At 40.0% G+C, this 27,047-nt stretch overlaps 1 protein-coding gene across 2 annotated transcripts in view; it reads left to right on the top strand.

The window, feature by feature from the left end:
• The window catches only part of RORB (RAR related orphan receptor B), a 198,352-nt gene extending 171,723 nt beyond the window's left edge, over positions 1-26,629 (top strand). For both annotated transcript variants that reach the window (XM_008074362.2, XM_021707173.1), the window contains exons 5-10: positions 48-169; positions 1,856-1,988; positions 5,459-5,566; positions 7,362-7,472; positions 11,900-12,012; positions 26,246-26,629. In XM_008074362.2, coding sequence (XP_008072553.1) covers positions 48-169; positions 1,856-1,988; positions 5,459-5,566; positions 7,362-7,472; positions 11,900-12,012; positions 26,246-26,401 — 743 coding nt within the window. In that variant the 3' untranslated portion in view covers positions 26,402-26,629. The remainder of the gene's footprint in view (positions 1-47; positions 170-1,855; positions 1,989-5,458; positions 5,567-7,361; positions 7,473-11,899; positions 12,013-26,245) is intronic.
• Positions 26,630-27,047: the final 418 nt, after the last annotated feature.

Raw genomic sequence — 27,047 nt, forward strand, 5'->3', positions numbered from 1 at the left:
GAAGTGATTTTATTCACAAACCCTTGAATTGATATTCTTTCTCATAGATCGAATTGCACAGAACATCATTAAGTCGCATTTGGAGACATGTCAGTACACCATGGAAGAGCTGCACCAACTGGCCTGGCAGACCCACACCTACGAAGAAATTAAAGCGTATCAGAGCAAGGTATCCTGAGAAACCATGAGAAAGTTTTTCTGTGATTGCCCTATTTCTGGCTTTCTCAACTTCCACACTAATGACGTTCTAGGCTGGGCAATTCTTTGCCATAAGAGTATCCTGCAAATTGTAAGATATTTAGCAGCATCTAAATATCCATGGTCTCTAACCCACTAAATGCCAGTGGCACCACCCTTAGATTCAGTTATTCAGTTATGGCAACCACAAATATCTCCAGATATTGCCAGAAGTTCCCTGTGAGGCAAAATCACTGCGATTGAAAACCACTGCCTTATTTGAGTGGTTTTAGGACACTTATTGATGGCTTCTTGGGCCCAGGTAAGAAGCCAGGAGCAATTGAGTAATCACAGCCGTAGTAATAGTCACAAAATTGCACAACAAAGATATGGGACAAAGCATTCTAATTTTTTCTTACCCTACATGTAAAAAAAGGATCCAAGAAAAAGAAAAACGACAACACATCTCATGTTATTAATATACTGTATTATTTCTTTGGATCCAATGAAGAAATGTTTAAAGAAAGGAGTTTGTTGTTGTTTCTCAGTATTCATACTACTTTACTTTGGGATAGAGATCCCCAGGTACAAGATTTACCATTCGATAGAATTTTAATAAAATATATAAAGTATATGTATCTAAATAAATGATAATAACATACTGATTTTTCTTCACCAAGACAATTAAATTTTGCTGTTTTTATATAAATGAAGCAATGGCATAGGTATTCCTATGGTAAATAAAAAGCAGAATTGACACACATAGATTTATGGTTCTTATTTCAAAGAAAGTAACCCAAGCACTAAAATATATATTTTGGGATTTGCAAGAGTGATTTGATTTGATTTGATGCCTTTTCCCTTGGAAATCTTTTTATACCAAAGAATAATCACTATAGGTTCTGGAAAAAGAACAGAACATAAAAACATTAAAAGTTTAATCTCAATTTTCCATGAAAATGACATCATGGAAGCCCATTAATGAAATCGCCATTCCTCAATGCAAGGGTTTGTTTTTACATGATGGGCTAGAGTTTGTTTAGGTAAGAAGTAGAAAATGGAAAAAAGAATAGCAAAGAAAATAACTATCTTTATATACTATAAGCAAGTTTCTATTATTGTAGGCTCAGTACTTTGATAATTGTGGCATATTGAGGTTCTAACAGGTCAAAATATCATTTTAAAGGGAAAGAAAGAAAATACTGCCCTTCTCATTTATTTTTTATTATTGATTTATTTGTTTATTTTTGATTCAAAGTCTCCCTGTTGCCCAGGTTGGAGTACAGTGGCACAATTACAGCCATGACAGCCTCGACTTGCTGAGCTCAGGCAATCTTTCTGCCTCAGCCTTCCAAGTAGCTGGGACTATAGACACATGCCATCCATGCCCAGCTAATTTTTTTGATTTACTGTAGAGACGAGGTCTCTCCATGTTGCCCAGGCTGGTCTCAAACTCCTGAACTCAGGCAGTCCTCTTGCCTTGGCTTCCCAAAGTGCTGGGATTGCAGGCGTGAGCTGCTGCACCCAGTTTGCCCTTCTCTTTTAAAAAATGAATCATATAAATTCTCACCCTGGGCCCCAACTAACAAGTAAGCACCAGTAAGGCAAGCCTGAGTATTTTATTAATTCTCCAGGGACTTGTTTGTCCCATTGACATTCTGTGTCTTTTTTCTTGAAGTCCAGGGAAGCATTGTGGCAGCAATGTGCCATCCAGATCACTCACGCCATCCAATACGTGGTGGAGTTTGCAAAGCGAATAACAGGCTTCATGGAGCTCTGTCAAAATGATCAAATTCTACTTCTGAAGTCAGGTGAGCAAGCAGAAGATTCATTGGAGGAGGGGCTATTTTCAATCAGGATGTGGTCTAAAATGTTCTGTGTGGTTCTAGAATATTCTCCTTCCAACATGTAACTCTTTTTTACCACCCACACTGTCAGCCAACTCCCAAAGGAAACTCTTGGTAGTAAAAATGCCCTGATACTCATTCAGTTCCTCTTTGAAGTCAAATACAATTTTGCTTATTGAAAGTGGAGCTATTAATTGCGGAGGTTGAGATACCCAGCTTGACAGGCAGTGCAAGTCATTAGCGTGTCAAGGTGGCTGAATTGCTGAGCTGGCGCTAAAACATACTCCTTGCCTTCTGTGAAGAGGGAAAAAAAAAATGCAGGCTAGCTGAGCTCTGCCTCTGTGGTCATTTCCAATCATTTTAATGAGGATAGCCTGCAGCCAGGACACACACCGGGAGAAACTCCATGGTGCTCTGATCTTTCTCTTCCCTTCCCTTTCACACTCTCTGACACATGCAATTGCTTCGGAAGTAGCTCAAGAAACTCTGCATATGATTGACTATGCAGATGCTATTACCAAACCAAAAAAAAATTATTCCTGGGCCCCTTTGAAAATAAAAGTAAGAACCATCATGGTGTTTGTGTTCATCTTCATGGTCCTAGGCATTGGAATAATAACATATTCCTATATATAATAGTATACATATATGTTTATGTTTACCTATGACATCTCATTTAACCTTGTGAGATCAGTATTATTAGTTACACCTTATAGAGGAGGAAGTAAGAATTCAGAGAAGTGAAACACTATTCACAATCACAAAGCCAATACATGGCAAAGCTGGTATTTGAACTTGGGCCAAATATAATTGTTATTCTAAGATGAAAATTGAAGAAAACCTTGACACAAGCCCTAACTTGATGCAGCAGCTATCTAAACAACCCTAAAATTTAATTAAATCAACAATAATCATTTCTTTTTCTCTCAAAGCTACCATTTGGATAGGGCTCAGCAGGGATGGCTTATGTGGTTCTTTGTGGTATTCACTGAGGCAACTTAACTGAGGGCAGGAGAACCCACTTTCAAATTGGCTCACTCACATGACTGACAAATTGTGCTGGTTGACAGCCTGGAGTTCAGCCAAAGCTCCTCCCCGTGTGAACCTCTCTACAGACTGCTTGAACTTCCTCATAGCATGATCGCTAGGCTCCAATGTTAGCATCCCAAAAGAGCAAGGTAGAAGTGCATAGATTTTTCTAACTTAGTCACAGTGTTACTTCCACCACTCTATCAGTTGAGGCGATCATGATGGCCCATCGGGGATCAAGGGTGTGAGACATGGATTCTACTTTTTGATAGTGGAGTGGTAACGTCGTAGAGAACATGTGAGATGGAAGATATTTTTGTGACCCACTTTGAAAAATGAAATCTGCCATATATGGTATGTGACCTTGAGTTGAACTCTTTAGGTGGCACTTTCTTCACTTGTCAAATAAAAAGATAGATGAAAAGCAATGAATTACAAACTTGGAATTGCATCAGCAGCATCAAATGAGTTTACTGATAGTTCAGAGACATAGGCACCATCACAGCCTATCAGATCTCCTAGAAGGGAACCCAGTTCATTGTATTTCTCACTAAGACTCAGGGCCAGTCCATGGAGTGACATTTAAGAACCACAGAACTGTTCTTCCAGTCCCGGGCACTTCAGGACCCGCAGGTTACGGTGTAGACACGGCCAAATCCAAGAATTATACCACACACAACCAGTCCCGAAAATGGCACAGAAATAGCATCAAGAGACCCTCATCACAAAAATACGAGTCTCTTAAGCGGGTGGACCTCAAGTTCCCGAGGAACATGCTCTTTGCCAAGAAGCACAACAAAAAGGGCCTGAAGAAGATGCAAGTCAACAACGCCAGTGCCATGAGTGCACATGCTGAGGTTATCAAGGCCCTCATAAAGCCCAAGGAGGTTAAGCCCAAGATCCCAAAGGGTCCTAGCCCCAAGCCTACTCGACTTTCATGCATTGCCCACCCCAAGCTTGGGAAGCATATTCGTGCCTGTATTGCCAAGGGCCACAGGCTCTGCCGGCCAAAGGCCAAGGATCAAACTAAAACCCCGGTCTCAGCTTCACCTGCAACTCCAGCCTCAGTTCCAACTCCTGCTCAGGCGCCCAAAGGTACCCAGGCCCCCACAAAAGCTCCAGAGTAGAGGCCCCTGTCTGCCAATGTGTGGACAGAAGGACTGATTTGACCCCCAGGCTGCTGTCTGCATGGGACTGGTGTCCTCCTATGCTATTTGTACAAATAAACCTGAGGAAGGAAAAAAAAAACCACAGAACTATATCATCTTTAACATCTCTACGTGGTGTAAAAATGTTGACTCTATTATGAAAGACAGGGTTCTTAATCTCTTCAAACCTCCTGTAACTCATCCATAAAAACAGGGCTAATAAAACTCACCTAAAATCATTGTTTCAAAGAGCAAAAATAAGCATGAATATAAGAGGCCAAAGAAAGTGCCACCCATAGTGCAGATTCTCAGTAAACTGTACTTATTGTTGTTGACCTCAGAAAAATCATAGCTTCAATTAATATTTGCAAAATTTCTCTTGTATGTATAAACCTCTACGCTAGCAGATATGCCTGAGAAAAAGCAAAGAGAAATCAACAAGCATACCTATAGCAAAGGAAATAAAACAGACATAAATATAAAGTAGTGACATAAGAAAGTCATCAAAGATGTAGTGCAATCACCAGTATGATATTCCATGCAAATTTGTGGCTTCTGGGTCTGGCTGTTACCTTCCATTACCCTATGGGGCAAAATCCCAGTTCTTTAAAACATGGAGAAACTATGCTGGAGGACTTCCTGGTAGTTAATGTGTTCAGAGGGAAAACAAAGGTAGTAAACAAATTCACTCAATAAATATTTACCAAGCACCTGCTATGTGCTAGAGATTTTCTGTGGTTCTGGAGCTGTAAAAGTAAATACAATAACCACAACTGCTTACCACTGCAGACAAAGTTCGTACCTTCATTTCATCAATTATGAACTCAAGAATTGAAACTAATGTTAGTCAAAAAATAGAGGAAAATGCATCTTTCTCAAAAAATAATGTTCCTGCCCTCCAGTTTAACCACTTATAAAGTATATTTTCTCTTTAGTTTCTCACATAAGTACCAGAATAAATTTCTCTCTCTCTCTCTCTCTCTCTCCCCCTCCCCCCTCCCTCTGTGTGTGTGTGTGTGTGTGCGTGTGCGTGTGTGTGCGCGTGCGCGCGCACATATGTATGTCCTTCAAATGCAAGGAGAATTGTATTTCTAATATACTTATTTTCAGAAATGGAATCTTAATGGATTTCTGTGCGTTTGTGGGTGTGTATATGTGTGTTTTAAAGTTCTTAAAAGTCTCTGGACATATATGCAGTAATAACCTCTTTATTGTTAAATGTATGTATACATCTTTAAAAAATTTTTTAATTCATAGGTTGCTTGGAAGTGGTTTTAGTGAGAATGTGCCGTGCCTTCAACCCATTAAACAACACTGTTCTGTTTGAAGGAAAATATGGAGGAATGCAAATGTTCAAAGCCTTAGGTAAGTCTCCCTTTGATGAGGACACAACTGTGTCAGTTACCATCAGTATCTCCACTTAGACTGAAATTGGTAAATAGAATGCCTTAATTCTTTGATGAGAACTGGTATCTCATTATTCAATAAGAGTTGGACCAGGTGAGCTTTTAATCCAGGTGAGCATCTCCTGATCTTACAACTGTGGAAGAAGGAGAGAACCGTGGACCCTACTGAGACCTTGAGAAATAAATTAAGACTGACAGATGCTAAAAGAGCTGGGCAGCATTATAGGTCATTCTTCATAAAATCAGCTTTTCTTTTTACCTTTTATATTATGTAGTCCATAAAAGTGACCTCTTAAGTTTCTTTTATAAATTCATAATCATTAGTTAAGATACTTCATTAAGCTCACTCACTTAACAAGTGAGCTTCTTCACTTGTTTCTCATTCAGAGCAGTTCTTTTTTGTTTTTTGTTTTTTGAGTCTCACTCTGTTGCCCAGACTGGAGTGCAGTGGCACGCTTCCAGCCACCACAGCCTCGACCTGCTGGGCTCCAGCGATCCTTCCGCCTCAGCCTTCCAAGTAGCCGTAACTACAGGCGCGCGTTACCATGCCTGGCTAATTTTTGATTTATTGTAGATACAGGTCTTGCAAACTTGCCCGGGCGGGTCTCGAACCCACGGGCTCAGGCATTCCACTTGTCTCAGCCTCCCAAAGTGCTGGGATTATAGACTGAGCCACCGAGTTCAGCCAGAGCAGTTAATTCTTGAAGTTCTGAGAGCACAGGGTTGGTGCAACCTGGCCAAAATGCTCTCCAGACCATTGTTGTGAGAAGCACTGACAGAGTCAGTCTTTGTTAGGAAGTGTTGTGTATCATCACATCCAGTCATCAGTGCACAGCATGGATAAGAAGAACATTAGCAAAGATGGGCTGATGCCAGGAAAGGTTTTAATGATCGATAGTGCCATTTGTTCCATATCCTGCCCACAGACACCAAAGAAGGCCACTGCCCTTTCACCTCTTGTGCTGTTAGTTGATATGGCAGCCAACAGCAAGTCCATCAGGGCTGGCAATGTTTCCCTTCTACAGTTGATACACATCCATGTCATCGCCAAGGCTAGATTTTCAAGAAAGGAGGAAAAGCCTTGGCAAGCAACCTCGGTATATTTCCAGCTTCATCAAATAAACATTTACCAGGGATCAGTATAGAGATGCAACATCATTTTGCCAGAAATCACAATGGTGAAGCAACTGACCTGTGAACCATTCATCAGAAGGCAAAAATAATTTTTTTCCTCAATCAAGCTTCTAGGGGAACTACCAAATTGAAAGATATCTCTGTTCCATAAAATATTTCTAACATGCTGAGACCCCTGGACACCTTGCTTTGCTAAGTTCAAGCACCACTAGGACTGACAGTCCTCAGCCCTATGTTTTAGTTTTTCTGTGAATATTGTATTATAAAGGATCTTCAAATTAGTGAGTTAAGAATTCTTAACTGGAAACAATTTTAAATGTATAGGATGACATTCAGGTTGTATATTCCCAGCCGAATGTTACACTGAACATACACCATGTCTACTTACCCTCCCGCCCCCACTGGTAATGCTAACTTTGATTACCTGGCCAGGATGTTGCCTAATTTCTTAATTCTTTCATTAGTTTCAAATCGCCTTTTATGGTTAGAAACTTAGTAATGTATGTTCTCAATGTCTAGTAAGCATATTCCTTAAATAACTTCTGGACTATGAGATTTTTTTTTTTACTCTTGTCCCATTCCAAGTTTAAATATTTTTATTCCATTTTCCTCTTTGATAGGTTCTGATGACCTAGTGAATGAAGCATTTGACTTTGCAAAGAATTTGTGTTCCTTACAGCTGACTGAAGAGGAGATTGCTTTGTTTTCATCTGCTGTTCTGATATCTCCAGGTAAGGAGGAATCAGATGCCTTACCTTCTTTTTAAACCTCTTTTCCTAACTTTAACATGAATTACACCTACCTAAGCTAAAATGTTCAGGAGAAACTTCGTAATAAATTGTATTTTCCTTAGCAAATTTTGACTTTGCATTTTTGGATAATGCAAAGTAGAGTGGAGTTTATTTAAATGACTGGTTTTGTCCCAAAAGCAAGAGTAGGGCTTCTGGTAGAAGTCACACTGGATATAGATAAGCAAAATTGTTTCTTAACAAATAAAAATAGACAGGGATTTGAGTTACAGCTAAGTTTTGACTTTAAGAATAAAGTATATAGAAAATAAATGTCCAATAGAGTAAGACTCAGTAGAAATGTACCTGAATGAAAGACACTGAATAGGGGCCTAGATAAGTAAAAGGTCTACTTTCTTTTCTTTGAATACCTCTTTGACTGTTGTTTCCATCCAAATTAATGTTGATGTGCTCAGTTCAGATGAACGCTGGCATCTCTTTTCTTAGCAATAGAGTTGACTTTGAACAATGCAGTGATTGGGGCATTGAGCCCTTGTGCAATAAAAAATCCACATACAACTTTTAACTCCCAAAAACTTAACTACTAATAGCCTACTATTGACTGGAAGCCTTACTGATAACATAACTGTTGATTAACATATATTTTGTACAATAGATATACTGTATTCTTACAGCAAAATAAGCTAGAGTAAAGAAAATATTATTAAGAAAACCATAAGCAAGAGAAAATCTATTTGCATGTATTGAGTGGAAATGGATCATCATAAAAATCTTCATGTGCATCTTCATGTTGAATAAGCTGAAGAGGAGGAAGAAGAAGAGGAAGGATTGGTCTGGCTGTCTCGGGTGACAGAGGCAGAAGGAGAATCCTCATATAAACAGATCTGTGCAGTTCAAACCTGTACTGTTCAAGGATCAACTGTATTAGGAGCTTTAACAGGAGGTGAAGACAGTGGAGGGGAAAAAAGTTCCTACTAAAGTCTACCCGAATGGAAGAGGGAGAACCTCAGACATGAACACACACATTCTAGTACCGGCTCCCTCACCTGGGGTCTGTTTGTGTGACCTTAAATACTTCACCCCTCAGAGCCTCTGTTTTCTCATCTTTAAAATAAAAGGGAAGAGTCCATAATAACTAAGACTTCTACTAACTCTAAAATGCAATAAAATACCAAAAAATTTCAAAAGAAGTCAAAGGGTGACAACATTTTATGGATCAACTAGAACTTAAAATATTATTTTAGCAATTAAATATATTTGTAAAATAAATGTCAGCTCAAAATGTAATAATAATAATATATAAGCATGATAGAGTGGCAATAATATACTAAATGCATGACTCCCTCTTCAATCAGAATGAGAACTGAGAGTCACTTATTCAGCTGTCTGTTTGGCTCGATTTTGTATCAAGGGAGAGCAGCCTCATTGACAGCTCTCTAGGGAAAGAAAAACACATTCCTACCTAATTTTTAAGGTCAAGAGACTTATTCCTTTGGTAACCCATTTATCTCCAGAGACTAGATCTTTTTTCCTATACTCGGACATATTTTTATGGTTTTTATTTTTTATTTATTTTTGTTTTTTTGAGTTGGCGTCTCACTCCGTCGCCCAGACTGGAGTGCAGTGGCACGCTTATGGCCACTGCAGCCTCGACCTGCTGGGCTCCGGCAATCCTTCTGCCTCAGCCTTCCAAGTAGCCGGAACTACAGGCGCACACTACCATGCCCGGCTTGTTTTTGACTTATTGTAGAGATGAGGTCTCACCAAGTTGCCCAGGGGGGTCTTGAACCCACAGGCTCAGGCAATCCACTCGCCTCGGCCTCCCAAAGTGCTGGGATTACAGGCTGAGCCACCCAACCGGGCCTACTCTGACATATTTTTAAATGAGACCAGACAAAATTAATCTTACCCGGGATGCAAGACTACATCTTATATCTCTTAACATGTTATTCTTGTTGTACTTACCAATAATACTAACCTCAACACTTTTTTTTAATCTGTTAGCCTTTATTATTCCTAATATGATTACTGGTGGTCTAATCAAGGTATTTTTAATTTACTACTTTTTTTCTTTAACCATGGTATCAAAAAATGGAAATTAGTTATCACATAGAGTGTTTTTACTAACAGTTTCTTTTATGGCTCTGTCTAAAATCAAGCTGTTCCTCTGGGCCTTTTTTTTTTTTTTTTTAAACCCTAGAAAGTTTCCCAGGCTTGGAAGCAAAAAGATAGATGGAAGAAGTGACAAGAAATACTTATTTCTGATAGCAACCACATGCCAAATAATTTTAGTTCTATCATTTTCTCATTGCATATGATTATTTCCACTGAGAGTAGTTCAATAGATCTAAGCCTGTGGGTCTACAGATATGGGAGATGGTTTCACTCTGGTTCCTGCATGCTCAAAGAAAGCATTAGAAAGAGTCACTCTCCTCTTTGGGTAAGTTTGTGGCAAGTCATTCCATTTAAACAGCAAATATTGAAGACACGAAATATTAAACCAGAAAGATCTGCGAAAATGCCTGCCTCAGAAGGAAGGCTAACCCATTCCTTGTGAGATAGAAATCGGTGGAACCATTTAGCCTTTTTCTGGATAGAACATGCTGTCACCTTCAAATTCTGAGGTGCTTGGAAGCTTGTGATTTGGCTTACTCTACCTAGTGGGGAATCCAGGGCTAATAGCAGACCCACACTTAGAGGCTTCAGCAGCTCCAAATACCTTTGCCACCCTGGCTTAGTGCCATATTTCAGAAAGAGAGGGAAGACTGATTTCCAGCTTGTGTATGCTCTATCTCCTGCCAGACCCCTCTTACCCTCTCTCCAAGTTCCTGATATAAAAGCCACTTCTATTCAGTTCCAAACAGCTTAGGAAAGGGAGAGGGAGGGGAACTTAATTTATTCTGATTGACAATTGTCACTGAAGGCTTTTGTACTCACTTACGTAAGGGTTTACTTAACTGTTGGCTAGACTTGTCCTTGTCCTGTCTAGGGTTACAGAATTAAGTTTCTCACCTGACCTGAACTATGTTCAGAAGGATCATGGCCAAGTTCTTTTCCATGAGTTTTTGTTCAGCATTTGAAGAGTCTAGGTGTCTCTTCATTGAAGATCTAACCTAAGGCATTGAGGCAAGGCTGGATTTTGTCACCGTGATATATAAAGTTCTCAGAAAGGGAAGGGAAGGCAGGAAGGAAGAAAGGAAGGGCAGAGGAAAGGAGAGAGGGTTGGAGAGAGAGGAAGAGAAGAAGAAAAGAAGGAAGAAGAAAGAAGGGAGGGAGGGATGGAACAAGACAGGGAGGAAGGAAGGGAGGGGAACAGAAAGGAGGGATTATCTTATCCACCATTTTAAAATTTATTTTAGAAAAATAGGACACAGGAGTACCTTTTTTAAAAAAAACTGATTTATGTTTAGGATATATAAATTATAACATAACCTCAGCTCTATATCTTATGAGAGAATAAACTGAGAAAAGGAAGGGATCCTGAATTTCAAAAAATATTACTGTACAATAGAGTTTCTTCACTTCTGTAATTTTCTGCACCAATAGCTAACATCTTTGAAAGAAAATCTAAGCATATGTTCAAAGAAAAGAGTATGAGATGTCATTTGTCACAGACAATAAGAAACAATCACAAGTTCTCACTCCTTGAACAACTACCATAATACTATAAGAAAAGGATTGACAGTGGCAGGAAACTACGGGGTGGGGAGCAAGGAGGGCTGGGGACGTTGGATTAACAGTAGCCAATATCTGTCTGGGAAAGAGGGGGCACACACACCTCATCAACAAGGGTACCTATGCAATGAATATTTGTTTTTTGTTTTGTTTTGTTTTTGAGTTGGAGTCTTACTCTGTCGCCCAGACTGGAGTGCAGTGGCCACTCCTGGCCACTGCAGCCTCGACCTGCTGGGCTCCGGCGATCCTTCCGCCCCAGCCTTCCGAGTAGCCGGAATTACAGGCATGCACTACCACACCCGGCTGATTTTTTGATTTATTGTAGAGATGAGGTCTCGCTGCCCAGGCGGGTCTCGAACCCGCGGGCTCAGGCAATCCACTCACCTCAGCCTCCCAAAGGCGCGGGATTACAGGCTGAGCCCGGCGCAATGAATATTTGTATACCTAACCCTTAACTGTACCCTAAAATTTTAAAATAAAAATATATATGTATAATTAAAAAATAAATAATTTTTTTAAAAAAACAATGAAGGAGATTTTTGAACCATATTGTCCTTTCCTCCAAACTGATTTCCTGTATCGTTATGCTGTGCTTTACTGACATCGTGGTATTGCTTCTAAAATATTTATGTTTTATGTAAATAATTACATATCTTCAGAAGCATATATATGTAGGTGGAATAAACAAAGCTTATGCTCCTTCCCTTTCTTATCCATTATTTTTCCTTCATCAGACCGAGCCTGGCTGATAGAACCAAGGAAGGTCCAGAAGCTTCAGGAAAAAATTTATTTTGCACTTCAACATGTGATTCAGAAGAATCACCTGGATGATGAGACATTGGCAAAGGTAGGTCCTCAGATCACAGAACCACTATCGCAAAAAGAGCACAGTGAGCAAAAGGGCCTGGTTATAAACCAAGGGAACTTTGTCTCAGCAGCCACAATTTCTGAAAGTCATCAAAGTTTGCATAAAATTTGAGGTGTGCATTTTAAAAGAGAAACTAGTAAATTATAATAGATTAAGAGGAAAAAGGCTTTCTTAGAGAAGGATGATTGACAGATCTGAACCCAAGATACAGGAAGACAGATCAAAGGAACTGAGGGTGTTTTATCAGAAGAACAAAAGCCTGAAGCAAGGAAACAAGTCTTCAAAATTCATATTGGAAGAAAGAAGACTTTGTGCCAGTTTAGGAGTCATATCTGGACAAAAGTTAATAGTAGGTAGATTTTTATTCAAAATAAGGAAGAACTGTCAAATGATGAGAATTGTTGAAAAGAGAGATGGACTACCATGTGAAGTAATGAGCTCCCTGTCATTGGGCATGTTCTAGTAGAGTTATCTTGTCACCTCTCAGGCATGTTATAAATAGCAGTCCTACCCAGAGTGGAAGATTAGACTGATGACTTTGCAAATTTCTCTTCAATGCTAATCTCTTCATGCAAGACTTGCCCTGAGGTTCTTTCAAAATGGTGAAATATCTCGGAGCAAAATGCATGCAACATACCATCAATTTCTTGATTCAACTTAATTAAGAATGATGATCTTTAAGAAGAGTACTGAGAAAAGTTGTTTACCAAAGTAAAATAATCTCCAAAAGAAGCAAATTCTAATGATTGATATTCAGCATTACCAATATCTTAAAGTAGCTTTGATTTTCCAAGAACTGGAATTTTTTTGGATGACCAGAATTATTTTAGATTTTAAAGCATCTTAGATTTCTTAAGAACTAGAATCTTTTTAGAGGGTAAGAAATTAGGAAATCGAGCTTATTCTTGGTTCATGATCATAGAAATCCTACTCCTTATATTTTTATCATTAAAACCTTCCCACTCTGCCCTTGAAGTTCTTTATTTCAGAAAGGGGGAGGGTACAGACTCTATTTGTAGACACCATCAGATTTTACTTTGCACACACAGAGTACTGCTATAAAAAACCTCCATGAGTTAAATATGCTGCTTCATTATGGTAACATTTTGTTAAAATTAACGCATCACTAGGAAGAACATTTCCACGCTATAGAGCAATAATTCTCTTTGACGTAACTTTTCACTTATTATGTGGTCAAGGACAAATCACCTGCTCTCTGTACCTCAGTTTTCTCACAGTCAAAAGCAGAATTTCAACATGCTTTCAGATTCACTGGGCAGAAAAGACAGTAATGTGAATATACGTATGTGTCTCTCTATAGTTGCTTGGTAGCATATCTGCATAAATACATCTTGTTAATTAACGTGGAGTAATGTCTGCATCTGGGATCTCCCAAAGACTTTAGTCCCCATATCTACCATCCTGAAATTAAGGGCTTAAATAAAACCCAGAGTTAGGTGAAAATTTTTGCTACAGTGCTTAGGGAGATTGTCTGCTTGTGTAAAAACTGTGGTCTCATCATCTATGAAATGAGGACTATAGTTCTGTCTCCTGCACAGATGTGCTGTGAGGTTCAAATGAGATACACATTGCATAAATTCTAACACACTGTGAAACTGTGATTATTCCTCCCCCAAGAGGATAAAATGTTTATGCTTGTATCGCTTGCTACCTCCCACTGTCCTGGTGGCGATTTGAGATATTTGAGGTAGAAAAAAGACAGAAATTGAAGAATGAAAGGTATTTGATGGCAAGAAAAAAAAATTGCAACATTGACTATAGATCAGCTTAATTTCCTTTTCTCCATCTCTAGTGGGAAAAGCACGCAATTCAGTTCTTTTCTTATAGATAGGTAACGTCGCAAAGCTGAGAAATCACTAGAAGATTATTTCTTGGATAAAATACATTGAAGCCAGGTGACAGAGCATTGCTTCTGTAAGCATGTGCAGAGTATGGGTTTTTGTGTGAACCCTTTGTAACAGTCATCATCTTAATCCGATGTTATTTGAACTAATGTGGACTGACCTTGAGAGCTGGATTCTCATTCAGCCCATCTCTGAACTCTGTGGCTTTCAGATAAGTCATTGCGCTTGTCTAAGTTCCAGATTTATCTGCTGTCAAGTGCTGGAGGGGCTGGGAGTGTGAAGCAAGTTTGTTTGGTTCCTAACTGCTTTAGCACTCTGAGACACTCTGAGGACATTGGTGTATAGGTTATCCTCTCATCGAATTCCCCAAAAGGAATAGTTTTATTTAATTGTAAGAGAAACACCTCATCTCTACAACAGATAAACAAACAAATAAATAAATGAGCCAGGCATAGTAGGGCACGCCTGTAGTTCCAGCTGCTTGGAAGGCTGAGGCGGAAGGATCACCTAAGCCCAGCAGGTCGAGGCTTCGGTGGCCGGGAGCGTGCCATTGCACTCCAGCCTGGGCGACAAAGTGAGACTTCAACTCAAAAAAAAAAAAAAATGCAAGAAAAACTATTCCACACCACCACAAATTCTATCATCTTTTCAGAAAGGCTCCATGTGCCTTCGGAATCGTGGCGTTCTTCTGCCTCCACAATACCTCTAAACCAGTGAGAATCATTCTTAATATTTGTTATTCATAGACCCTTTGGAAAATCTGCTGAACACAATGAAACCTCTCAAAAAAAATGCACACACACCCAAAATGGTGTGTTCAAGTTCAGAGGCTCCGGATACATCTCCAGTAGGTGGGGGGTAGATCTGCCTTCTGTGTAAAGTGTAAAAGATTATTTCTACCATCAACCCTTATGTTGAACTGTGTCCTGAAAGAGCAACCTCCAGCACACTTTCTACTGCCCACTTCCTGAAATTAACATTCAGATAGCAGGCCCTTCTAGTTCTGGCCCATCTATAACCTATGGAACATTTGAAAACTCAGGGATTCTGTGTCTATTAACGAGAAGATTTCAATCTCTATCTATTAATTTGGGTTTTTTTGGTTTGGGGGAGAAGGAATGGTTAGGAAAAAACTACATTAAATAATCTAGTTTTATTAATCAGGCGTGGTACCGCATGCCTGTAGTTCCAGCTACTTGGAAGTCTGGGGTGGAAGGGATCGCCTGAGCCCAGCAGGTCAAGGCTGCGGTGGCCGGGAGTGTGCCACTGCCCTCCAACCTGGGCGACAGAGTGAGACTCCAACTCAAATAAATAAATAAATAAATAATCTAGTTTCCTCTCCTCATCAGCATATACAAGGGAGGACCCCTCCCCCCGCAAAATTTATTTATTTAAAAATTGTGTTATTTATTGTCACGTGTTTAAACTTCAGTCACTTTCAGAGCAATCTCCGTTTGATGCAATACACCTATCGAGATGCTTTCTCCACTGCTCAGAAGTTTTTGAGTTCATCAACATTGATGCCTTTGAGTGCTTCTGCTGTTTTTGGTTTCACTTCTTCCACAAAGGCGAAACATTTCCCTTGGAGGACTTTTTTCATCCAGGGAAACACAAGAAAGTAGATTGGGGTGAGATCAGGTGAATGGGGGGGGTGAGGCATGGGGGTCATGTCATTTTAGGTAAAAACTGCTGAATACAGCACAGTGTGGGCAGGTGCACATGTCATATTACCCATTATTAGAAGAATCTCCCCCCAAAAAATTCACTGAAGCTGAAGGCAGCCTCTCACAACAACACTAGCTGATGCACTGATGCTGATGGGTTCCTAGAACATTTACCTAGTGGGGGGAGCCTGTACTAAAAGGGACCCACCCTCCAAAAGATCATTCTGGGTTTATTTTGGTTCTCCCCTTGTATATAATAAAACATCAAAGCCACTTGCCAGCTGAGTGACCTGGACACATGACTTAAACACTGTGTACCTCAGTTTCCTAATTTGTACAGTATGACTAAAAAATAGTACCAATGTTATATGATTATTTTGAGGACTAAATAAAATATAAGCTGCTTATCCCATAATAGGTAATATGTAAATGCTGCTGTGCTGTAGTTGTTGTTGACAGAAGAGATTTTATTTCAGCAGGGAAATTTTCATCCAAGAGATGGTATATTTGAGCTAATCACTGGTGGATGAAAACTCTTTCGAAAGACGGAAGTAGGGAGGATGGAGAAGTGCAGGCTGGCATTCCAAGTGATAGGGGCAATGCTATGGAGGTAGAAAGCATAAGGTATATGCAGGCTATAAATAATAGATTTGGCTGGATCCTGGATTTGAGAAGCCAGGAAATGAGATAACACTGGTCACTTTCACTAAAGCTTATAAAAAAAAAATACATATATATATAAAATAAATATACATATATATTTTTAAGCCCCATATGACTAGAGGAGGCAGCCCATCTGTTCTCTGGGCTTCACTTTTCTTGTCTGGAAAATGAGTAGGTTGGACTGCATGGTCTTTAAGGTCTCTTCAGTATAAAATTCTTTGACTCCCCAGAGAGAAAAACAAAGGTTCCTGCTGACATCTTTTGTCTTCCAGTGTACAGTTCAGCATAAGCGTTTTAAGGACTCTTTTTGATGTTTTGCCATTACAATAAGTGAAGAAAAAGACTGATTTTGCCCAGTCTTGCAGATCCAAATTAGTACTCTGTGCATGAAGATCATTGAGTTTTGGATGATATTTCAGCCCCAGAGCTGCAAAGCGTACAATGTGTGAAACACCTGGGTGCAGAGGTCAGCATTCCCATTCGGTTCCTAGGAGAAGCGCTGTCACCTTGTGCTTTGAATACAGCCATGACTCACTTTGAGAGATTTACTACCTGGGTGAAGACCACTCCAGAGATCACGGACCCTGTGATGCTCTTTCTCCACTCAGTTGGGAACAGCAGGACCACTGCTGGGGAAGGAAAAAGGGTGGGCGATAAGACAGTGAATGCTTCTGATCTCAGGCTTTCTCTGTCAAACTCACTAAATCTGCTGTTCTTGTTGCCCTGACAAAGGGGCAGAGGATGGAGGAGAACGAAAGGCCAAGCCAGCGTGGGCCAAGCTGCGGCAGCGCACTCATGGCCAACAGCAAAGCGTGGATCTGTATATCTTGCTCACCTCTTGCCCTCAGGTGCATGTGTCCAGTCCTTTCCTAAAAGCAGCTTCCAGGTCAGGCCCATAGCTGCAGCCTTGTTTAATGTTGGTTTTCACCTCCTTTTGTGCCTCATGGGTAATTAGAGTCATGAAATATTGTTAGATAGCATATTTATTTTTCCCAGCACTCCTGAAAATAGATACAACCCTCTTGGAGGTGTGTGTTCTTGCCCAAAGCTGTATCGAGAAGTTTGAAAATAGCAAACTCTATAACAACACATATATCCAACGGAAAGGCATAGAGAATGACTGGTATACCTCAGAGGCAAAGCCCACTCAGCTACCATATGAAGGCTTAGAAGGAATGTTGCTTTTTATTTTGCCACAGGCTAACATTCAGTGAGCGCCATGTCTTTAATTCACTTCTCAAAACATGTTCAAATGCTTGTGCCTCACTGTGTGTTATACATGCTAGATTTTCAGGGATCATGGGCCGCACCACACTTCTGGATGGTTTTAGACCCTTGGTATTATGCTTATAAACCCTAATTATTCTAGCACGTGGAACAGACTGTGGTTATTTTGCAAAAGTTTGGAATCTCACTCCTCTCTTTTCTCTTATTCCTGGCTAGGCAGAAAGTCATTACCTGTCCCCCGCTGGGCTCTCTCTTTTCTGGTTAGTCTTTCTAAACTCTTGCTGACCATGAAGATGTCCCAACCACATCCCTTCATCCACAAGGTGTTACTGTGGTCTAAGTTTATGTCATGTGAATGAAAATGCAATGGGGATCCGGCTTCAGTTACGGGGAGAGATTACCTCATTGAGAAGGATGACTGAACCATGGGGTAACAAGTTTGTTTCTTTGAGGTTCATCTATCTCCTCAGATCTTTTTCTTGATTCACTGCCATTGCCAAGTGGGTCTCCAGGGAGACACATCCTCCCCTTCATAGCTTAGTCCCAGAGTAAACACTAGACCTCTCCTGGTTCCCCACAGCACCACTGACAAGAAGCTGGACTTAAAAGGCATAATCCATACAGGCTATGACATATGACACTCTTATTATCTCACTTTACAAAAGAGAAAGAATTTCAAATGATTATGTATCTTGTTCAAGATTACTCAGCTTGCTAGTGGGGGAGCCAGAATTTGAACGCAATTAGGCCAAGTCCAGCACCTGCACTCTCAATTTGGAGAAAACTACCCTAAATGTTTGAGAGACTCAGAAAGAAGCTCTTTCTAGCTCAGGCATCTGTGCCTTCTAAGAGAGAACTGGGATAGATTGAGCTGGGAATGTGACCATTCTAAATAGTCAGTTTTAAAAGGTCCAGCTTTCCCCAGGACACATCCAACACACTCCACTGAGGCCTCAGGAAGAGGAGGGAGGAAGGCTTCCCTTTCATTTCCTGACTCCTGACCTATTTGGTCATGGTCAGCACTACCTTGAGCATCTACTATGCAAGACCTCCTTCCTAAACCTTCAGACCTAGATACACCTGTTTCAAAGACTTAGTATTAAAAGTGAGTGTAAAAGATCTCATTCAAACTTCTTATGATTATATGTTAAATGATAATATTTTAGGTATTTTTAGATCAAGTAAAATATAAAATTAATTTCAACTGTTCTTTTTAACCCTTTTAATGGCTGCTAGAAAATTAGAAGTTATATCTGTAGCTCACGTTATACTTCTGCTGGGCATCTCTGATCTAGACTGTGAGGTTCAGGCAAAAAGGAGATTCCCCTCTCCTTTTGCTTCAAACATGGTCTTTCATTTCCATCATTCCATCTGCAAAAACCTCTTATCTAGGTGAGAGACCTGAACAATACCTTTACCTTCCAGGTGAGATACCATCTAGAGTATACAGCCTTAACTTTGTAGGATATCATGCAACATCATCGCCACAGTTAATACAGTTGATACAGTTAATACTTAATACAACATCATCGCCACAGTTTTCATACTGCAAGAGAAACATTCACATGGAAATAAGGTGAGGTAGGAAGTATTTCTAATATTCATCATTTTATTCACTCAACAAATATTTACTGCAGGTCAAATAAGCAAGACATGAAAACATATATAAGTTTACATACTGTGGAGGAAAAAACCGAGAACCTCGATGGCTACAATGAAAAAAAAATGCATGATCAGAATCACTTGACTGATAAAAAGAATGGCGATAGTTGAGAGGGACCGAGCATTTACTATGTGCCAGGCACCGTGCTGATAGATTCTAAATAGATTGGCATTTAGATCTCAAAACTATACCCTTATTATCTCACTTTACAAATGAGAAAGTCAAAGTTTCAAGTGATTATGTATCTTGCTCAAGATTAATCAGTTTGCTAGTGGGGAGGAGCCAGAATTTGAACCCAATTAGGCCAAGTGCAGCACCTGAACTCCCAATTTGGGGGCAACTGTCCTAAATGTTTGAGAGGCTCAGAAAGTAGCTCTTTCTAGCTCAGACATCTGTGCCTTCCAAGTGAAAGCTGGGATAGATTGAGCTGGGAATGTTATATGCCAACAGGTTCACTGACTTCTTAATTCCTAAATCTGTTTCTACTATAAAGCTACAAAACTGTATCACTGACATAAGAGGGAAGCTATCTTTCTATTATAACAATACCAAGTTACTAAATAAAAGCTTAAAAGATGGAAGGTTTAAACAATCCTATTTTGCATATTAATAATGGACATTTTACTTGAAGGAAATCATTTCTGGTCACTGTCACATGAGTGGTATTTTTTTGATACAGATTTAGAAAAAACAGCCATGTTGATTCCTAGATAGAGTCTATGGAGCAAACACTGATTGAGAGATCAATGAAAACTGCAAAAGGTCATTTACATTAATTTTCATTGTTTTCTCTATGAGATCAAAATAGACCACTATGATTAATAGTGGAGTGTTTATGACGAAAGCTTGCTTATTCTTCTTGCAAGACACTAGGTTTTATAACAGAATCCTAGTCGGTGGGATGAGCAGATTAGGTTCAATCTTATCTTGAGCAGCACAGTCTGTCTAATCAGGCCCCACCCAGGCAATATGACTTGTGGTCTTAGCCTCCCCATTTCCGTTTCTGTTTGATTAGAAATGTGTTATATACTTTAAAGTGGCCATACTTTTTAAATGTATAACACACTTAGTGTAAAGGTCTTAAATCATAAGTGTAGAGCCCACCACCAAGTTAACATACCAGTTTTACCACTGCCAAGGTGAAACCAGCATCCCTGAAGCCTCCCTTAGGCTTCCTTCCAACAATAAATATACTTTAAAATACTGCAAGAATAAGCAAAATTATAGAAAACAGCTCAACAGATCCCCCAAGTGTTTAAATTTCAAATCTAGACTCAAGAAACACAGCTCTCTCCTGGGATAGTTATCTACTTCAACCTGCGTTTATTATGAACAGCTACTAAGTGCCAGGTGCAAGAAGAGAATGGTGAAGAACATGGCAGTTCCCTTGGGAAATTCCAGATTTTTAAAAATCTATTTTGGCTGTTTATAGTTTGCTGGCAGACACCATGACTCCAACATTCAGGAATTCTAAGTGTTGCCCGTCAGGTTAATGGTTAATGGTCTGTATACGAGAAGAAAGGTTTTGATATGACTCCTCATTCATTAAATTTCAAGTTGATGTATTCATTAGGACCCTTTGGTTACAAGTAACAGGAAATTTAGTTTAAGCTAAATAATTTTAAAAATTGGCCAGATGGGGTGGCTCACACCTGTAATCCCAACACTTTGGGAGGCCGAGGCAGGAAGATTGCTTGAGGCTAGGAGTAAACTATGGTCGTATGACTGCATTCTAGCCTGGGCAACAGAGCGAGACCCTGACCCTATTAAAAAAAGAAAAAAGAAAAAGAAAATAATGGAGAGAGGTCTCACAGAACCCAAGGTGAAAATTCATCCACCATTCAGGAAGGTGCTGGAACAAGGAATCAGAACGTCTTCAGAATTCTTCATTTTACATGCTTATCTCTCTATAGGTATCTGCTTCATTCTTCTCCTTCTCTGAACACAAGTTTGCTCTGTTTCCCTAGTCCACATGATGAAATATGGCTAGCTCTTAGCTTCTTAGGTTACTGCAGTTTCTGCTACATTTAGAAAGTAACCTGCTGGCTCTCAGTCTGGTTCCAAATTCCAACCTCCGCTGAGTCAAGTGTCCACATCCACTTTAGTCAGCCATGCTCAGGGTAGAAGTAACATACACCACCACATGGATGCCAAGGATGGGGTCAGGATGGTGAGAGGAGGGCTTATGACTAGAAAGGTGTCTCAAATTTGAATCCACATGTCTAGGTTTGGCTCAAAAAAAAAAAAAGAAAATTGAACGGACACATGAAATGAATATATTCATCCTCACTTTACGTACTCTCTTTTCATCAGTGCTCCTAAAGTTTCTTCCAATTTGATCAAACCATTGCTGGCTTCCTGCTTCAGGTTGGAGAGCATCTTGATGGCCTGAAAGCTCACATGAACAAGATCACTAGTTTCACCGTCTGCATGTTCCATTTTTCCAACATCAAACGTACCAGTTAAAAAATTGTGAATTTTTTCATAAAACCACCCTCTAGAGAGAAGCATAGGATTATTATCTCTCCTCAAACAGCTGCTTTTTCTTCTTGTAGACCTCTGTAGGTATAAGCTAAAGCTTCCTTCTTATAAGAAATGCTTGTCATAAGAAAGACATGAGTGTGGAAATGCCTTTTTATAGACCCTCTGTCTACCTCTGCTGTGGGGATTATTTAAACATGAAGGAATTTCATGATGATTTAAAATTGACTACCCCCTCCATCTCCAAGTGCTTCTGGATCACCTCCCCAGCTGTTTAAAAAGTTGTTGAGCCATTAACTGCTGCTGAGGCTGCTCTGCACTCCCTTTGAAATGGGGGTCCCCCGGCTGCAGTACATAATATTAATGAGCAATAAGTGACTGCCTGCTGCTTCCTCCACCAGGCCCTTCTGGGCTCTGACAAGTGCTGCTGCTGTCTCCGCATGGCCTTCTGGCCCATCGTGCCTCTAGAGTGATGGATGTCCCTGTCAGCACTTCTCTTTCCACAGCTGATTGGGTGTCTTGCAGTCAGCCTCTTCCAAGAGCATAGAAGCAAGGGAAGCTCTTCGCCCTTCTCAGAGCCCTTTGCTGAAGTGGTCTGGGTGCTTTTCAGCAGAAAGCAATTCTCACCCTTCAGCTCATTCTGCAGATAAGCAGCAGAATCTAGATCTTATAAAAGAGGACAGAACTGGGGCCTAAACCAGACTCTTCTCAAACCTTCGTTCTTTTTCAGGAAAACAGCAAGAGTCTATATCCACTTTTCAAAGCCGAACACATATAAATATTTCCAGCACCAATGAACTAACTATAGAGGGGTTTCAATCATTCTCATGTACATTTAATTTCCCACACCATCCTCTCAGGAACATAAAAATGCTTTCAGGAACACATAAATGCTTTAAGAATTGTGGTATACAGAGCCTGGGTGCAGTGACTTATGCCTATAATCTCAGCTCCTTGGCAGGCTGAGGCGGAAAGATTGCTTGAGCCCAGGAGCTCAAGACCCGCCTAGGCAACATAGCGAGACCTCGTCTTTAAACAAACAAAAAAAAAAATCAAAAAAATTAGCCAGGATTGGAGGCATGTGCTTGCAGTCTTGGGAAGCTGAGGCAAAAGGATCACTTGAGCCCAGGAATTTGAGGTGGCATTGAGCCGTGATTGTGCCACTGCACTCCAGCCTGGGTGACAGAGTGAGACCCCAACACACACACACACACACACACACAAGAATTGTAGTACAGATGATTCTATTTTTTGAATGATAGCTAATCAGATGAACAACTGGCTTCAACTGCCACAAGAAAATGAAAAATCAATCTGATTTTGCTTTTTCACTTTAATAAAAATATAGCTGATTTTCCCATGCATTAGCATACGATATACAGAGACACCATTTTCGGTGCCTGGTTAAGACCTAAGCTGGTTTCTTGTTCTCCATGTCATTTGGCTGAGAAGCATGGCTTGACTGCTTCTCCCCTTGAAGGAAGAAGCATGATGTGGGAATGGAAGCATGACAGCTACCACATATGTCACCACTCTGCGCCAGGCACCACTGTAAATATGTTGACTCATTGAATCCTCACAACCTCCCTCTGAGGCAGGCACTGTTAAAACTGCCATCTGACGAATAAGGAAACTGAGAGGTTAAATGACTCGCCCAAGATAACATAGCTATAAAATGCAGAGTTAGGATTCAAACCTAGGCAGCCTGACTCCAAAACAACAGTCAACAGGCTAATCTTCTCTATGTAGTATTTGTGTGTCACGGTATTTGTTGGTGTGTCAGACTCAGGAATTTCATGACACGCCTCTCACCAAACTAATAGAACTAAGTGAGTAGAAACTTCCCTCTCTGCACATGAGAAGTTCTTTGTCTGCCTCCCAAAAAGGTGCTGACTTAACACTCAGCTCACAGAACTGTTTCACATACGGTGTAGAATTTACTTCTCAATTTTTTGTCGGTGGTGGGACAAGGTCTCTCTATGTAGCCCGGACTGGTCTTGAACTCCTGGCCTCGAGCAGTCCTCTCACCTCAGCCTTTAGAGTATCTGGACTAACAGATGTGAGCCACCGTGCCCAGCTCAACTTCTCATTTTGAAAAACAATTGTCAATTTATAAAATTTGAACCTCTGAAGCGGTGGTTCTCAAAGTTCATCCCATGAACCCACCACGTCGGTATCTGCAGGGCATGTTGATTTCAAATATGGAGGCTGTGCTTCACTGCTGAAACCGAATCCCTAGGCGTAGATCCCTGTCATCTGCACTTTTAAGAAACATCTCTGTGACTCTTAGGCACATGAAAATTGACAGTCGTTATAGGGTTGCATCTGGAAGTTTCAGGAGCCCTGAATATCATCAATTCATCTGCAGATGATTGTAGAAAGCTTTCAAAGCCTCTCTGCATTCGACAGCTATTTCAAAGCCTCTCTGCGTTCAACAGCTTGTAATGTGCAAGAACTGCTCCTAAATTGTTGTCGTCTCCTTCTGTGTGAGCCAGCTGGTTAAGAGAGCTTGAATAATTTCCCAAGGGACTCTAGTCAAGTGGACACTTGTACACTCTGTACCTATGAAAATATAGAAAAGACACAATTTTCCACCCTGGACCGGAAGTGAGTCTTTCAGAATGGTATTCTGGATCCTCTTTCTCTTTTGCTGAAAACTTTCCCAACAACCAACTGTGAGGGCTTATATAATCCGGCCGAGTGCATCTCTCCGGCAATATCCTTACCCATCACTTCAGTGCACCCGACCTGCCTCTGGTCCTGCCAGTGCACCAAGCACCACACTGCCTTCTCATATCATCCTGGAGTGAATTATGTCCCCTCTGCCCCTGCACCTTGTTAGCTCCCACTCTTCCGTCAGAACTCAGCTTCAATGTCACTTTCTCAGGGAAGCTTTCCCGGGCCAGTCACAAGAAGTCAGGGCATCCTCTTACCTAAACACTTCTCCTCACACCATCCTTCTGTGGCACTCGCCAATTTTTCAGTCTGCTTTTCACTATGTGATCTCCTCAAGTAGACTACAAACAAGAAAGAGCCATAACTGCCTTGCACGTTCTGGTGTCTAGCCGAGTGCCTGCTACATAGTAGGTATGCAGTTCATCATCGTGGAGTGTCCTGAAGGAAAAAAAGTTAATTCGTAATGTTAGAGAGAAAGTCTGTTTTTCAGTCTAAAATTTGATATCATTCTAGAGACAAAAGTTCCGTGTTTTTCATTCCTATCTCTATCTTTAAATAGCAGTAGAGATAGTTAAGATAGTCTGAACCCCAAACTTCTTTACGTATTCTGGATCCCTTTAATGAATGTGTCAACAGCTCTAATCCTGATGTTCTTTTTAAATCGCTCATAGTGTGGTTATATAGTCATTAGTTGATAAAAGGAAAATTAATGAAAGAGTGGAAATTTCTGATTTTTAAAAACCACAAAGTAACTAATTATCTATTTCCTCTCTTACTTCAAAGGCTGAAATGTGTGCTTCTTATCGAACAGGGTAGAGAGCAGGATGAGCCTACCAGGTGATGAGATGGGTTGTATTTAATTGTATTTTAACATCACTTTCAAGTGTATCTTTAGTAAGCGATACAAACTATGCTAATCTTTCATAAGAGCATTCTCTGTACAAGAGCGTATTTTCTCATAGCAATTTGATCACAATAACATTTACTTAAGCTGATTTGACACTAAATGAGGGACTCAAAATGTTTCTTAACTATAAGTATGTTAAAAGCTGTAATTGTTCATCTCCTAAGACCTATATGGCATTTAGCAAACTACGGACATTTTAAATTATAAAACACTGTCTTCTGTATATTTTAGCTCAAAAAATTACACCCTAAATGTTACATATCTATCAAAACCTAACAATTATAAGTGGATATTCTCCCACTCATTTTAAACACCTCCCCCAAGGAAGCTAAGTTGCCAGTGGCCTCCCAAAATCTGTTGTTGAAACATAGGTTTCATCTTATGCATTATAATGGAAAGGGATTATAGAGACATGAGTGGGTCTGGTAGGCTTGACAGCCAAGCAACTGAAATCATTATGGATCACACCTCTTGCAGTTTGGTTTTACTTTCCTAACATTGTCACCTTCCAGAGCTAAAAACCTAATATGTCACAAAAATCTGCAGGAAATGATGGATAAAAATAACGTTAGCTAACACTGATGCTTCATGCCTACAGGGTTCTTAACACTTTAATGAGAATTACCTTGTTCAGTCCACACAACGACCCAGTGGAGTAGGTACTTAGTAAGCCCGTGTCACAAGTGAGAAAACTGAGACATAACCTACGTCACAGCCCCACTGTCATTAAGCTGTTTTGGAACTCAGGCAGCCTGCCTACAGAGCACCCACTTGTAACCATTAAACTAGACCATCCCTCACACAAGACTTTATTTAAGAACAATGAATCAGGTCTTGCTTGCTTACTTTCTTTATATATTTTTTTCTTTAGGCAATGGAGTAGGGTAGGAGGTGTTTTGTTTTGATTTGTTCTAAAAGAGAAGCTGAAAGTGAGCCTGCTTTCTTTCCCAACATCTTTTTCCAAAGCATTTACCTTCCTCTGGGGCCGGAAAGGACACGGAATCAGAAGCTAGCGCACTAATGAGCTTCCCTTTTTTGTCTCCCTCCTTGTCTCTCCGTTCTGCAGTTAATAGCCAAGATACCAACCATCACAGCAGTTTGCAACTTGCACGGGGAGAAGCTGCAGGTATTTAAGCAATCTCATCCAGACATAGTGAATACACTGTTTCCTCCGTTATACAAGGAGCTCTTTAATCCTGACTGTGCCACCGTCTGCAAATGAAGGGGACAAGAGAACTGTCTCATAGTCATGGAATGCACACCATTAAGACAAAAGCAATGTGTTCATGAAGACTTAAGAGAAATGTCACTACAACATTAGGAATGTCCTGCACTTAATAGAATTATTTTTCACCGCTACAGTTTGAAGAATGTAAATACGCACCTGAGTGGGGCTCTTTTATTTGTTTGTTTGTTTTTGAAATGACCATAAATATACAAATATAGGACACTGGGTGTTATCCTTTTTTTAATTTTATTCGGGTATGTTTTGGGAGACAACTGTTTATAGAATTTTATTGTAGATATATACGAGAACAGAGCGGTACTTTACATGATAACTTTTCCTGTTGATTGTTCAAATATAATTTAAGAAAATTTCACTTAATAGGCTTATCTATTTCTATGTTTTTAGATAGTTAATGCATGTGTAAATTTGTAGCTGTCTTGGGAAGTACTGTGCATGTATGTAATAAGTATATAATATGTGACAATATTATATATGACTATTACTTATACATGCACATGCACTGTGGCTTAAATACCATACCTACTAGCAAAATGGAGGTTCAGTCAGGCTCTCTTTCTTATATTATTTACCTTCTGTGTTATATGTTACCTTTATGTTAGACAATCAGGATTTTGTTTTC

The sequence above is a fragment of the Carlito syrichta genome, unplaced genomic scaffold, assembly GCF_000164805.1.
Source record: "Carlito syrichta isolate Samal-C Ts95f unplaced genomic scaffold, Tarsius_syrichta-2.0.1 Scaffold316420, whole genome shotgun sequence".
Taxonomy (NCBI): domain Eukaryota; kingdom Metazoa; phylum Chordata; class Mammalia; order Primates; family Tarsiidae; genus Carlito; species Carlito syrichta.